This window comes from Mytilus galloprovincialis, chromosome 11 (genome assembly GCF_965363235.1).
Source record: "Mytilus galloprovincialis chromosome 11, xbMytGall1.hap1.1, whole genome shotgun sequence".
Taxonomy (NCBI): domain Eukaryota; kingdom Metazoa; phylum Mollusca; class Bivalvia; order Mytilida; family Mytilidae; genus Mytilus; species Mytilus galloprovincialis.
Genome location: NC_134848.1, coordinates 18,298,169 through 18,310,782, shown reverse-complemented (window position 1 = coordinate 18,310,782; position 12,614 = coordinate 18,298,169). Strand labels below are relative to the sequence as shown.

Here is a 12,614-nt window from a genome sequence, read left to right as displayed (position 1 = left end):
GGAAAAAATATTAAAATTTTCCTCTAGATACTATCTTTTGACTAGTACTGTAAGAAGCTTTTGTCAAAATTGGGTAAAAATACAGGATGGTTTATAAATTCTAATGTTTTAAAAACTTTAACTGCAGAGTGTATGTAATGTTAACTGGGGAAAAACTAGTCTTTTTATAAGTAATATGCGAAAAAAAGAATTTTTTCTCAAACTTTACTTTTGGATATTATCTTATGATCATAAGCATTAACCTTCTGTCCAAGTTTGGTAGAAATCCAGGATATTTGGAGATAATGATTTTAAAGTTTTAAACCACAGTGCACGATGGAAATTTTAGTTGAACAAAATTATGAAAATCAATTTTGAATTGATATCATTGTCTTGCATGCATATATTTACGGAGTTTCAAAACCTATAAAACAACCATTTTCCAGTTTCAATTCATAAAACACTAAAGAGTATGCACTTTTGATGTGTCTTATATTCCAACATTCCTAAGTAAGCTCCCTTAAAATACCCTACCCTTTACTTTTTTATTTGGTATCTTGAATTATGTTTTGAATTTTAAAACAAAAACATGAAGTTAGTAAATAGCTGTAAAAATGACATTAAAAATCAGTGATTACCAGTAATCACTGAAACAACTAGTAAATACATGTAATTACTAAATTGGCTAGTAATTACAGGTATTTACTGAAATGTTTAGTAATTACATGTAATTCCTAATTTCACCTATTTACTGTAACATATATATGAACAAAATGTTATATATATAGAGATAGGAAGATATGGTGTGAGTGCCAATGAGACAAAATTCTCCATCCAAATAACAATTTATAAAAAGTATGTATTTTTTAAAGAGAACATTCTTATTGTTTCTCTGAAAATAAAATTATGATGGTCACATAGGCGGATCCAGAGGTGCCCTGTTTGTTTGGGAAACAATTGGTTGAATATATAAGGTATCACTGAAGCATGACTTGAGCGGGTCAGTCATCCCGCCTTTTTATGAAAACATCTGGATCCGCCACTGGTTCACATTTTGAACTATAAAACTTATCTTACCAGAAGAATTAATGACTACACTGACAACAAAAAGAAGGAAGCCTTTTCAGATATCAAAATCAGATTTGTTATTTAAAGCTTATATGAAAAACCCGTTGTTGGCCAAAAATTGTCGCAGACATGAGGGAAAATGTGGATTTGCTATCAGGGGACATACAAGATTCTTATCAAGCAGAAGATCAGACCATCGACAAAATTTGGACGGCTTGTGGCCTCACCTCTAGAAAAGATGGAGGATATTGTACATGAACAATTGTCTATTTTTCCATAAAACAAAACTGGAGTTCGACGTATATTTTGCCTAGATACAAATCCAATCCTAAAAGATCAAAATAATTTAATAACTCAATATCATTTAAGAGTTATTTTTTCTATAAGTATCGTTTTTTTGCTAAAATGTAGTATATTTGCGATTTTTTTTTATGAGACAACGTTATTAAATGGCAAAAACTTCGATCAGCGTGGTTCATGAGTATAATTTGCGACAAAAAAAATATATACCGCAACAATCAATGATTTAGTAAATGTTTGAATCAAGTCTTTCGTTCGTGTTATGGTTCTGAACACAATCTTTTAAATTAAATATTACATCATATAGGTATTTTAATCATAAATACAATTTTTACAATGTGGATTAACATCACTATGTTATTTTTTCAAATTGTCTCCACAAATACATATAATTACAACACGCTTTATTTGATATTAGGAATGAAGTACAAAAGATCAAAGATATGGTGATGAGATTGTCGTCAACAAATAAAGTCATACTGCAAACACCTTCAAAAACTGGTAACAGTAATGAAGCCGAGATTCAGGAAGGTGATGTCTTAATTGCTGTAGCCAATGTGTTTAAAACAGAGGATATGATATACCAGTGACTTCTGAAATCCCAGATGACCCTAGACCTAGACCAATTGAGGACTAACAACAGGAAGCCGACATAAATCTAGATAACGAGGATATCGCTACGCCTAGTATAATAGAGGAACTACCATGCACATCAGCTTCCAAGAAAGAGGACAAATGTCTAAGAGGAAAGCTTGTAGAGGATATGTCGTCATCTCACTTAGAGACAGCTATAACAGAACAAAAAAAGCTGAAAAGAAAACTGGAAAGAAAAGAAAAATGTTGACTGGAATTGGCCAGGTAAAACCAACTAGCCTTTAAAAGATTTATAAATAAAAAGATACCAAAAATATTAAAGGCCTTTGGTATTGAGTCAGATAGTAGTGACCATTGGTATTAAGTCAGATAGTAGTGACTCTGATTCTTAAAATTAAATTATCTACTTCTTCTATATTTGTTTCCATTTTTATACTCCAAACAACAAAGGTGCGGAGGGTATAATGTGTTTGACCCGTCAGTCCTGTTTCTTGTCATCGCAACTCCTCTGAAACCCCACAACAGAACATTTTAAGAAACATGGTGGGTATATCATTTATGATGTTTTAATAATAACGTTTTGATAATAACATTTCATAAAAATATTTCATTATAAAGGCTGTTGCGCCTGTCTCAAGTCAGGAGCCTCTGGCCTTTTTTAGTCTTGTATGATTTTTCATTTTAGTTTCTTGTGTATAATTCGGAGTTTAGTATGGCGTCCATTATCACTGTACTAATATACATATGTTTTGGGGCCAGCTGAAGGACACCTACAGGTGCGGGAATTCTCGCTACATTGAAGACCCATTGGTGGCCTTCGTCTGCTCTATGGTCGGGTGGTTATCGCTTTGACACATTCCCCATTTCCTTTCTCAATTTTATTTTTTACAGAGTTTGTCTTTAGTGCCGTGTGGAGACAGTAGAGTGCCTCCCCGTGCTTAAGGTTTATGCTCTTATATTATAATAGATTATGGAGTGTGTGTCCGAGCGAGAACTTCTCTATGTTTATTACTTCAGGAGTTGTTATCAAAAAGTAGTATTTTAATATTCAGCCCCATTCATCTATTCAGTCAAACGTCAGTCGCTACCTTGATATACCCTATCTTTTGTTAAGTTTGTCGGGTAATTTATGACAAAAAGCGTTTGACGTCTTTAGCCAAACAGTTTTCTCATTTTTACATAATTCAATTTACTGTGTGCTGGTTCATATTCTGGACACCAGTCTTTGCTCCTTTGTAATAAAATCTACATACCAAATTTTGAGGCCCTTTATATCTTGTTGTTCGTTGTGATCCAAGGCTCCGTGTTGAAGGCCGTACATTGACCTATAGTGGTTTACTTTTTTAAATTAATATTTGGATGGAGAGTTGTCTCATATGCACTCACACCACATCTTCTTATATCTATGAAGCTTAGAAATGGAAACATATTAAATACTAAACTCGTTCAAAGGGTATCTACACGTCTCAATCTTCAAAATCGCTTATCTAAAAATACTACCATCGCTAACATTTTTAACAATAATAATCGTGGTTACCCTTCTATCGATAAGTGTCATGCCAAAAAATGACCTCCATGTCCCCGTCTTTCCACCAACAATGCGGTAAGATCCACGTTTAATGGTCGCACATTTTCTTTAAATTTTGAAACTGGTATTACTTGAAAAACAAACAGTACTATTTATTTACTCACATTATACAAACCGGGATGCGGTATTCAGCACGCAAGAACACCTGTATCGTTTTAAAAGACCCAATAAATTCAAAAGTATCATTTATCAACATCTTAAGAAGCACGATCATCCTATTAAATATTTAACAGTTCAACCTTTAGAAGTAGTAAATAAGCAGCCTGGTAAATCTCATTCAAAGTTTGTACGATCACGGAAAATAATTGAATTAAATTGGATTAAAAAATTACAGACAGTCTATTTTCTCGGTCTTAATGATAATATCATGGAAATTCTGTTAACATTTTGGATATAGTTTCTAAAACTGTTCGTAAAAATCGTTCTCATGGACGCAGAAAAAATCGCAATCAAAGAAAATTTCGGACCAACCATACAAATATTTCGGACCTAATTTCTATTTCAAAAAACAATGGCAGACATTATCTGTTAACCAAGCTTTGTTCTTTACCTTTAAATAAATTAAATAAAATTTTAGAGGATTGCAACACAATTTCATATTACAGTCCTAAGTATGAAATTGTTCAAATTATAATTGCATATTGTTATTCTAAACTGTTTCCAAAAATTGATCGCCCTGAAGATCATAAAAACATTTTATTAAGATAAAGTATGTCAATAAAGGTTTTGATTTTGTAAATATTGCTGGTATTTTTAACTACCATTCTGTTAAAAACCAAATTCCTGGATATTTTGATAATACTGAACTCCCTCTTATTTGTTATATTTACAAGAAATCTACCCGGAAATATGTGTTTAATTATAGCCAATTGTGTAAAGATGTAAATATCATTGAAAATACACCTATGTCATGTAATTGCAGAAATTCCGAATACACACATGGCCCCATTTCCCATGTCATAACAGGAGACCTTAACATCGTTCGCGACCGAGAGTTAAAATCATTCCTCAGTAAAGGACCTAATTATCGTCCCCCGTCAATTATTAATTGGAATGAGTGTCGTAATATCATCCACGACTAACTCCGTACCTACTGTTTGAAATGGGTAAAACGGGAAAAAGCTGACAAAAAATCTTTGGACTCTTTTTAATTAATTAATGAAGATAGTTGATATTCGAATACAACATTTTAAAGAACATTTTACTCTTAACAACAACCATAAAAACCCTATTTCGCGTATCAAACATAAATTAAAGAACTAGCCAAGGAATTTGTTTTTGTACCGGCTGATAAAGCTGTTAATAATATCATTATTGTTTGACGTAAATTTTATATAGAGGTTCTGCAAAAGGAAATCACGAATTCACCAACATTCCAACTGACTTCATTTTCAGAAAACGACATCTGTAACACACACAAACTTTTAGCTACTTCTTTACAAGCAGAACCAAAAACAATGAAAGTCCCAACTATGTACTGGCTTCCGAAGCTACACAAAAAACCTTACAATTATAGATTTGTTTCATCTTCGGGCCATTGTTCCACTACTAAATTGCCTTTTTACTTACTAGTACACTTGGTGCAATAAAGAACCTGATTGTTCAAATAAGGCCTTTGAAAATAGTGGAATTAATTACTTTTGAAGTGTCAAAAACTCGTTGGAAGTACTTGATAAATTGCATGCATATATTGGTGATTTTGAATCTGTTCAAAGTTTTGATTTTTCTACCCTATATACCACTTTGCCTCATATTCTAATTAAGGCAAAATTCACATCCCTAATTAACTGGGCATTTAAAAAGTCAGAATGCGATATGTTCAAACTCTTTTAGGTCATTTTTTAGTAGCAATAAACAAAAGAACTATGTCAATTGGACATGCTTTGATACTATATATGCGCTTGAATTTTTACTTGATAACATTTTTGTTCGCTTTGGAGATTCCGTATATTGTCTAGTTATTGGAATTCCAATGGGGACTAGCTGTGCACCACTTATTGCGAGTCTGTTTTTGTATTGTTATGAGTTACAATTTATGACTAAAATTAGCAAAGACCCAACGAAACAACATTTGATACAAAAATTTAACAATACTTTTAGATATTTGGATGAAATTTATCCTGTTGAACTTACTTTAAATAAAGCTAATACTAAATATGACCACTGCCCTTTCCTCGATCTTGATATCTATATCATTAACGGGAAGCTTAATACAAAAATTTATGATAAAAGAGATGATTTTTCATTTCCTATCGTTAATTATCCATTTGTAGATGGTGACGTTCCCTTGTCACCATATTATGGTGTTTATATATCTCAAATTGTACGATTCGCTCGTGTATGTAACAACGTATAAGATTTTAGCGAGAGAAATTTATGCATTACTGAAAAATTATGACACCAGGGTTTTCGATATCACAAACTAGTCAAAACATTTACTAAGTTTTATCATCGGTATGAGGAAATAACTCGTAAATATAACTCAACATAAAGACATCTTATACGTTCAGGTATTTCACATCCAATCTTTTATGGTTATATTCTGTACAAAGCACAAAAATCTCAGTATTCACATCGAAAGCTTACAAAACCTTTAAACAGACTTATTAAGAAGGGATATATTTCGATACTGATACTGTTGTCAGGTCATTAAAGATTGCATATTTTGGCTTTAATATTGATTCACATATAAGGTCTTTGCATCGGAACTAAACACATTTTTTTTAAACAGTTGTTGGCATGACACGGGTTATGTTCTTCTCATATATTTTATGATGGTATGATACTAAACCCCTAACGGGAGGGATTGTGCCTGATATTCATATGATGAAGACATAATCTTTCAATCAGTTTAATTGAGGTCTGGAGCTGGAATGTCAGTTAACTGCTAGTAGTCTGTTGTTATTTATGTATTATTGTCATTTTATTTATTTTCTTTTGTTTGTTACATCTTTTGACATCGGACTCGGACTTCTCTTGAACTGAATTTTAATGTGCGTATTGTTATGCGTTTACTTTGCTACATTGGCTAGAGGTATAGGGGGAGGGTTGAGATCTCATAAACATGTTTAACCCCGCCGCAATTTTGCGCCTGTCCCAAGTAAGGAGCCGCTGGCCTTTGTTAGTCTTTAACGATTTTTAATTTCTTGTGTTTAATTCGGAGTTTAGTATGACGTACATTATCACTGTACTAGTATACATATTTTTTGGGGCCAGCTGACACCTACGGGTGGCCTTCGGCTGTTGTCTGCCCTAAGGTCGGGTTGTTCTCGCTTAGACACATTCCCCATTTCCTTTCTCAATTTTATGTTGCCTTAAACCGCTGTTTAATATCCATAATCCTATTAAGGTAAGGTTTGCATGAAACCTGGATTTTTTTCTTAATGATATTATACCAATATGATACATCATTTTGTTCAGGGAGGAGTAACCAATCATTTAATGAAAAAAAATCGAACATCGCCCGTCCCGTTTTTTCAGGTGAAAAGCTAAATATTCCGATTTTTGACAATTTTTAGAGAAAATTGTATTAGAATTCTTCTGAAATAATAATGTATGCGAATGACTATAACAAAATAAAACTGAATAAAACATGTATAAATAATTGTGGTCCATTCATTAATAATAAATTCTAACTAAAAAAATCATAAAAAACTTCCTAAAAACAAGATTTTTGTATTTTTTTGTTAAAAAAAAATCCGTCGCCATGACAACAAAAAGCCCAAAATATCCCTTTTCCGGGTCAACCGTTTTCATATAAAACTGTGAACATTAAGATTTTACTATTCGCATTATAATGAGCTAATAAAATTGGTATGTCCCCGAACTAGTTTTTTAAAAGTTGCTGCAAGTTTTGATAATTTGACATCGACTTTACATACATCCATATTGGTCAAATCAATTTTTCCCAAATTAAGTTAAGAGAGGGGAAAGGTGGGGTGGGGGATGGGGGTTAGTGAACAAACTTTGTGATTTAAGTTTATTTTTATTCCTATATTGAACTTTTGATGTCGTCCCAGTCGGAAGGGGAGGTGTTTAACTTTGGTCATACTTATGTATTAATACTACATGTACAAGACTCTGATTTTGAAGGAAACACTTATATTCGTTCAGTGCTTCAAACTGTAATATTTTGAATCTTAGGAAAGCATGCAAGTTCCCATTAAAAGTAATGAAAGTTTCTTTATTGTCCCATGTTGGGTAATTGTTTGTATGCAGCATTTGGATTGATTGATTGATTGATTGATTGATTGTTGGTTGCTTAACGTCCAGTGGCAAATATTTCATGCATATTCAGGACGAGAACAAGTTCACAATAAATACAATAGGTAGGTTGTTGTAATAGAGGCCATCTAGGATGATGGTCGGGGAATGCAGCATTTGGATGCAAAGACATCAGTTTTGACTAGTAAAGTCATTTACAGCAGCCGTGTTTATTCCATTCATTTAAATCTAGACATCAACAAATGTTATTCATTTATGAAAAAGCAGGAGAAAGATAAGTTACTGGTATGATTTGTCCAATTGTTACACATGATATTCAGATTTCGGGTCTTTGACCAAACAAAAAAACTTCATGCTCCTATACGCGATGCAAGACGAAAACGAACAATGGCCTGGGAATACAAATAACCAGCCGTATATGTATTGCTCATATTTAAAATAAGAAATGTAGTTATGTAGACCTGTAATATGAAAATCTTCCACATACTTTCAATAAATTAAAAGCAGTTCAATGAAGTTCACATGAGTAACGCCACTGTAGTTGAGGAGTCCCCACCGTCATTTGGCGATTTGATGTTCGCAAATGCAGTTTTACTGTCGACGCATATTGATTGTGGCTACCCTTCAACACCAGTAATGTAATTCCGATTATAAGTCATTACAAAAAGAAAAAATACGATAGAGCTTGGAAGAAATGGGGAATGCGTCCATTTGGACACTGATGATGCCCCCTCTTGCATAAACATAAAACATTATAAAGCATTACGTATAAATTTTATGACATTTGGTTGAAGCAAACTAAAGGTAGAAAACAGAAACGAAAAAAATCAGAAAACGACCTCATACAAATACTCCGAGCGTCGTCACTACTTCATTATTATCTCTTATATACGGAGAAAGACTAAAAACTAAAAATTTCCCGGATTTATAGTGAGTCCGTGCATGTGTAGAGACGCATGTTACCATCCTTGTTTTTAGATAAATTGATTCAAAGTTGACTGATATGCATAGATATTTGTTTGATTAGAGGTTGTAAAATGTCCGGTGGCAAATACTTCAGGAATGTTCAGGACGACACAATACAATAGTTGTGTCTGAAAGACACTTTTTTAATGCATCCATAAACAAATTACTATTAGAAACATTCCGTCAGTTGTAAAAGTGATTAATAAAATAACATATATTTCGATTGATGTAAACGTGTGGGTTGTGTGCGTTTTTTCGGACAAACCTTGCAAACTGTACATTTGAAAAGACCAAGTTCAACATTCTGTCATTTGTAAAAAATATGCAATAGAAATATCTGAGAATATATATATGCATCCTCTATAAGTAAAACACATGACGCATTATGTTAATTCCAATCATTTTAAACGAAATTGACCAAAAGTGTCACAAAAATGTGCCGTTTTTCACTCAACCTGCGTTTCTATAATTTGTATTTATACTTTATAAAAAATTAGACACGGCGTGCATCAGAATTACAAATACATTGAAAAAGACATCTTAACAGTCAGTGAAAAAGTTATCGGGGTTCTTGAAGCAGAATAAACAACATGTCTATCTTGTGAAAGGACTAGACGGGGACAAGCCATTAAACACAAGATATTAGATCGATTTCTATTGATTTTTTTATTTCAGTTTCTTGTGTATAATTCGGAGTTTAGTATGACGTCCATTATCACTGAACTAGTATACATATTTGTTTAGGGGCCAGCTGAAGGACGCCCCCGGATGCGGGGGTTTCTCTCTACATTGAAGACCAATTGGTGGCCTTCGGCTGTTGTCTGCATGCACTTTGGTTGGGTTGTTGTCGCTTTGACACATTCCCCATTTCCATTCACAATTTTATTTCCATACATTAGGTTTTTTTAGGGTTTAAGGCGGGAGACAAGAGAAAGGGGACGGGAGAAAGGTACCCCCTGTCCGACCCCTCATGAATCTAAAACTGTAAAAGTGACGACATCAAAATTCAAATTTATTATGTGTTTTTTGTGGTAAAAAGCATTGTGCATAAGTTTTATATCAGTTGGTTGAGGCATAGATATAATAGCCATTATATCTATGGTTGAGGCAAACTAAAGTAAGAAAACGGAAACCAATTTTGTAAAAACGGACGTACACTATGATACGTATATTCGGATGCATAAACAGACAAGGATAAAACTCAATGACACCTTTGCTACGACGGGGGCATAAAAATGTACATTTATGAAATAAAATAAAATTCCGCGGAACTTCATAAATGGTTTTTGCACAAAGACGTTATGGCTAAACGTGACGTCATATAAATGAAAACTAACAATCTGAAGGTCATAACGTTACTTGTACGATTCAAATTTTGATAAAATTACATCAAAATGGCGATTTTGAGGTAGGTGTTGTTTTATTTTCGATACTATTGTAGTTATCGAACATTGGTTAATCAAAGCAATTCAAAATGGCGGGTCCCTCCTTTTTTCAATTATTTGAATTCGAGTTATCTCCCTGTGTACGCAAACCTTACCTTAAACAGAAACAAGTACAAACAACAAATTAAAACCGAGGTAAACATGTCAATCATAAGAGGAAAACAATGTAACAACTGAAACACTGAACTTATAGAAAAGCTAACGACAGCATACATAAAAAAAGTACTGTCTGATAACAAATGCCATACAAACTGTCTTTAAAATGTTTATTTTTGCAACGCTGTCAAAAAAGATGTTTGTATACGAAGTGATATGAGATAATTGCAATACTTTTGACCTACGACCGAATAAACATGTGACTATTAAAGGTGTGTGTAATCTCCAGACCAAGATGTTACTTCTCACGATATCTGATAAGAAATTGTCAATTATATTAACTATGTCTTGTGTTGATATTATGCCAATAATCAGTATAATCCTATTGTTTACCTTGGTGACAGCTCAACCAAATACGCATGACTTAGATCTCACATCAGTTGTGAGAAACTTGCAAAATGAACTTCAACGCTTGAAAATACAGGTTGAAAACTTGGAGGAAAGTCATAAAACGTGTGTCTTATCGTTAAAGTCTTTAGGTATGTAGAATATTTTATTCATTGTTATCTTATCATACGATAGCGTATTTCTTATAGATGACTAATAAAACCAAAACAAAGACTTCTAGACCAGAAATATGTTACCTTACCTGTATTTTGCAATACCTTTAGTATAAATGCTCTTAAACTTCTTACTTTTTGTAGGGGCTTTTTTGTGTGAACGCCACTGATATTTTATAGACGAAACCCGCGTCTGGTGAAAACATAATTGTTGAACAAGTTGCTAAAGATGTTTGTAAATTAATTAATATCCACATCACAAGTCCTGGTATCCAAAACCCAGCTATAGCTGCCGATATGAACTCTTTAAATCCATCAAGTTTATAGAACTATTTTAATATTTGAACCTTATGCATTTCCCCTTTTTTACAGGACTTGTACACAGAAAACGATTGTTGTTACCAGAAAATAACCAATCTGACCATGTAGCCTTTTCTGCGCATATTTCATCCGGATTTACAGCTGCTAGCTTAGGGAAAGGCCATGAGGTTGTTTATGATGTAAGCGACACCAACGTCGGAAACGGATATGACAACGTCACGGGAACATTCCGTGCACCATCAGCCGGTGTGTATGGCTTTACATGGACAATGTGTGCTGACAATCTTGGTGAAATAACAATTGAGCTGGTTATTAATGGACGTCAACGTGGGGTTAATCATGTTGATTCGGAAATCAACAACGATCTCGATTGTTCAACCGCCTTTGTCATCGAAAAGGTCAATGTTGGTGATTTTGTCTTTATTCGGTCGACAGCTGCAGGTGAAGGACTATTTATGAGCGACAGTAGAGCTCGATGGTCATTTTCCGGTTGGAAACTGTTTTGAATTGGTACCTAATCGAAGGATTTCAGATATAGACAGCAATATTTATTAAAAGTATGCTATTAATAGATGTTGTTTATATTTTTGGTGTACTGGGCATATATTAAACTGTGTTAAATTCGCTAATACAATGGTAATTTGTTGTTTACAATATTTCTTGTTTTTTATGCTGTAGGTTTCGGACAATATCTCTTGTTTTACTCCTTCAAAATCTAATGCAAACGTTTAGAGATGATAAAAAAAGAGCGATATCCAGACAAGAAAAAGTAATCTGAGTTATGCATTAAGGATAATATTCCTCAATAAAATAAAATCGAAATTTTATGACAGCAAATTCAGTTAAAACAACACCTGTATTCACCTGCCAGTTCCACATTTACATTTGCAATGAAAACACGACCATTGTCACAAGGGGATCATGCTTTGGAACGTTAGCTTAATGCGTTGGGTCGAAAGTGAACATACAATAACCATTACGTCAATAGTTACCATGATTATAATTTAATACGCCAGATGCCCGTTTCGTCTTTTTGATTTGTTATTTTCTTGCCTGGAAATACACAAACATCAAACAGCAATGCCAAACAAACTTTATTCATTTAGCTTCAATAAATATTGTTTTCATGTTTCATTGTTACGATGTTATTTTCTTACTTCCTTAAGGTCTGATATTCAAACTTATGTTTTTTAAGGATGCGAAATTGATGGAATCACCATAACTTAATAAAGTCGTATATATTTAATTCTCTCATCCTAATCTTTATAGAAATCACGTGGTTAATGACTTTATAGTTTCACTTTTACTGCTGATTTTATTTGTATGAAATAGGCACCACCATTTGTCACTATATAAACTCCAAATGAAAGTGGCAAGAGGATTCCAAGGGAAATCAAATTCGTTCTTGCAAAAAAAACCTGACTACAGCTAAAATCGAGGCTATCATCAGCTCGGTAGTCAGTACTACGGTAC

General features: G+C 33.4%; 1 protein-coding gene across 1 annotated transcript; it reads left to right on the top strand.

Annotated features, from left to right (window-relative positions):
- Positions 1-10,568: 10,568 nt before the first annotated feature.
- On the top strand, positions 10,569-11,710 carry LOC143051040 (complement C1q tumor necrosis factor-related protein 3-like). The gene is made up of 2 exons (XM_076224101.1): positions 10,569-10,799; positions 11,193-11,710. The coding sequence occupies exons 1-2, from the start codon at positions 10,604-10,606 to the stop codon at positions 11,645-11,647; spliced, it is 651 nt and encodes a 216-aa protein (XP_076080216.1). The 5' UTR covers positions 10,569-10,603; the 3' UTR covers positions 11,648-11,710.
- Positions 11,711-12,614: the final 904 nt, after the last annotated feature.

Excerpts from the sequence above, each read along its gene's own strand:
- LOC143051040 (XM_076224101.1), top strand. The coding sequence starts at position 10,604 with ATGTCTTGTGTTGATATTATGCCAATAATCAGTATAATCCTATTGTTT. Across the intron at positions 10,800-11,192 it reads CTTATCGTTAAAGTCTTTAG|GACTTGTACACAGAAAACGA; the intron begins GTATGTAGAATA and ends CCTTTTTTACAG.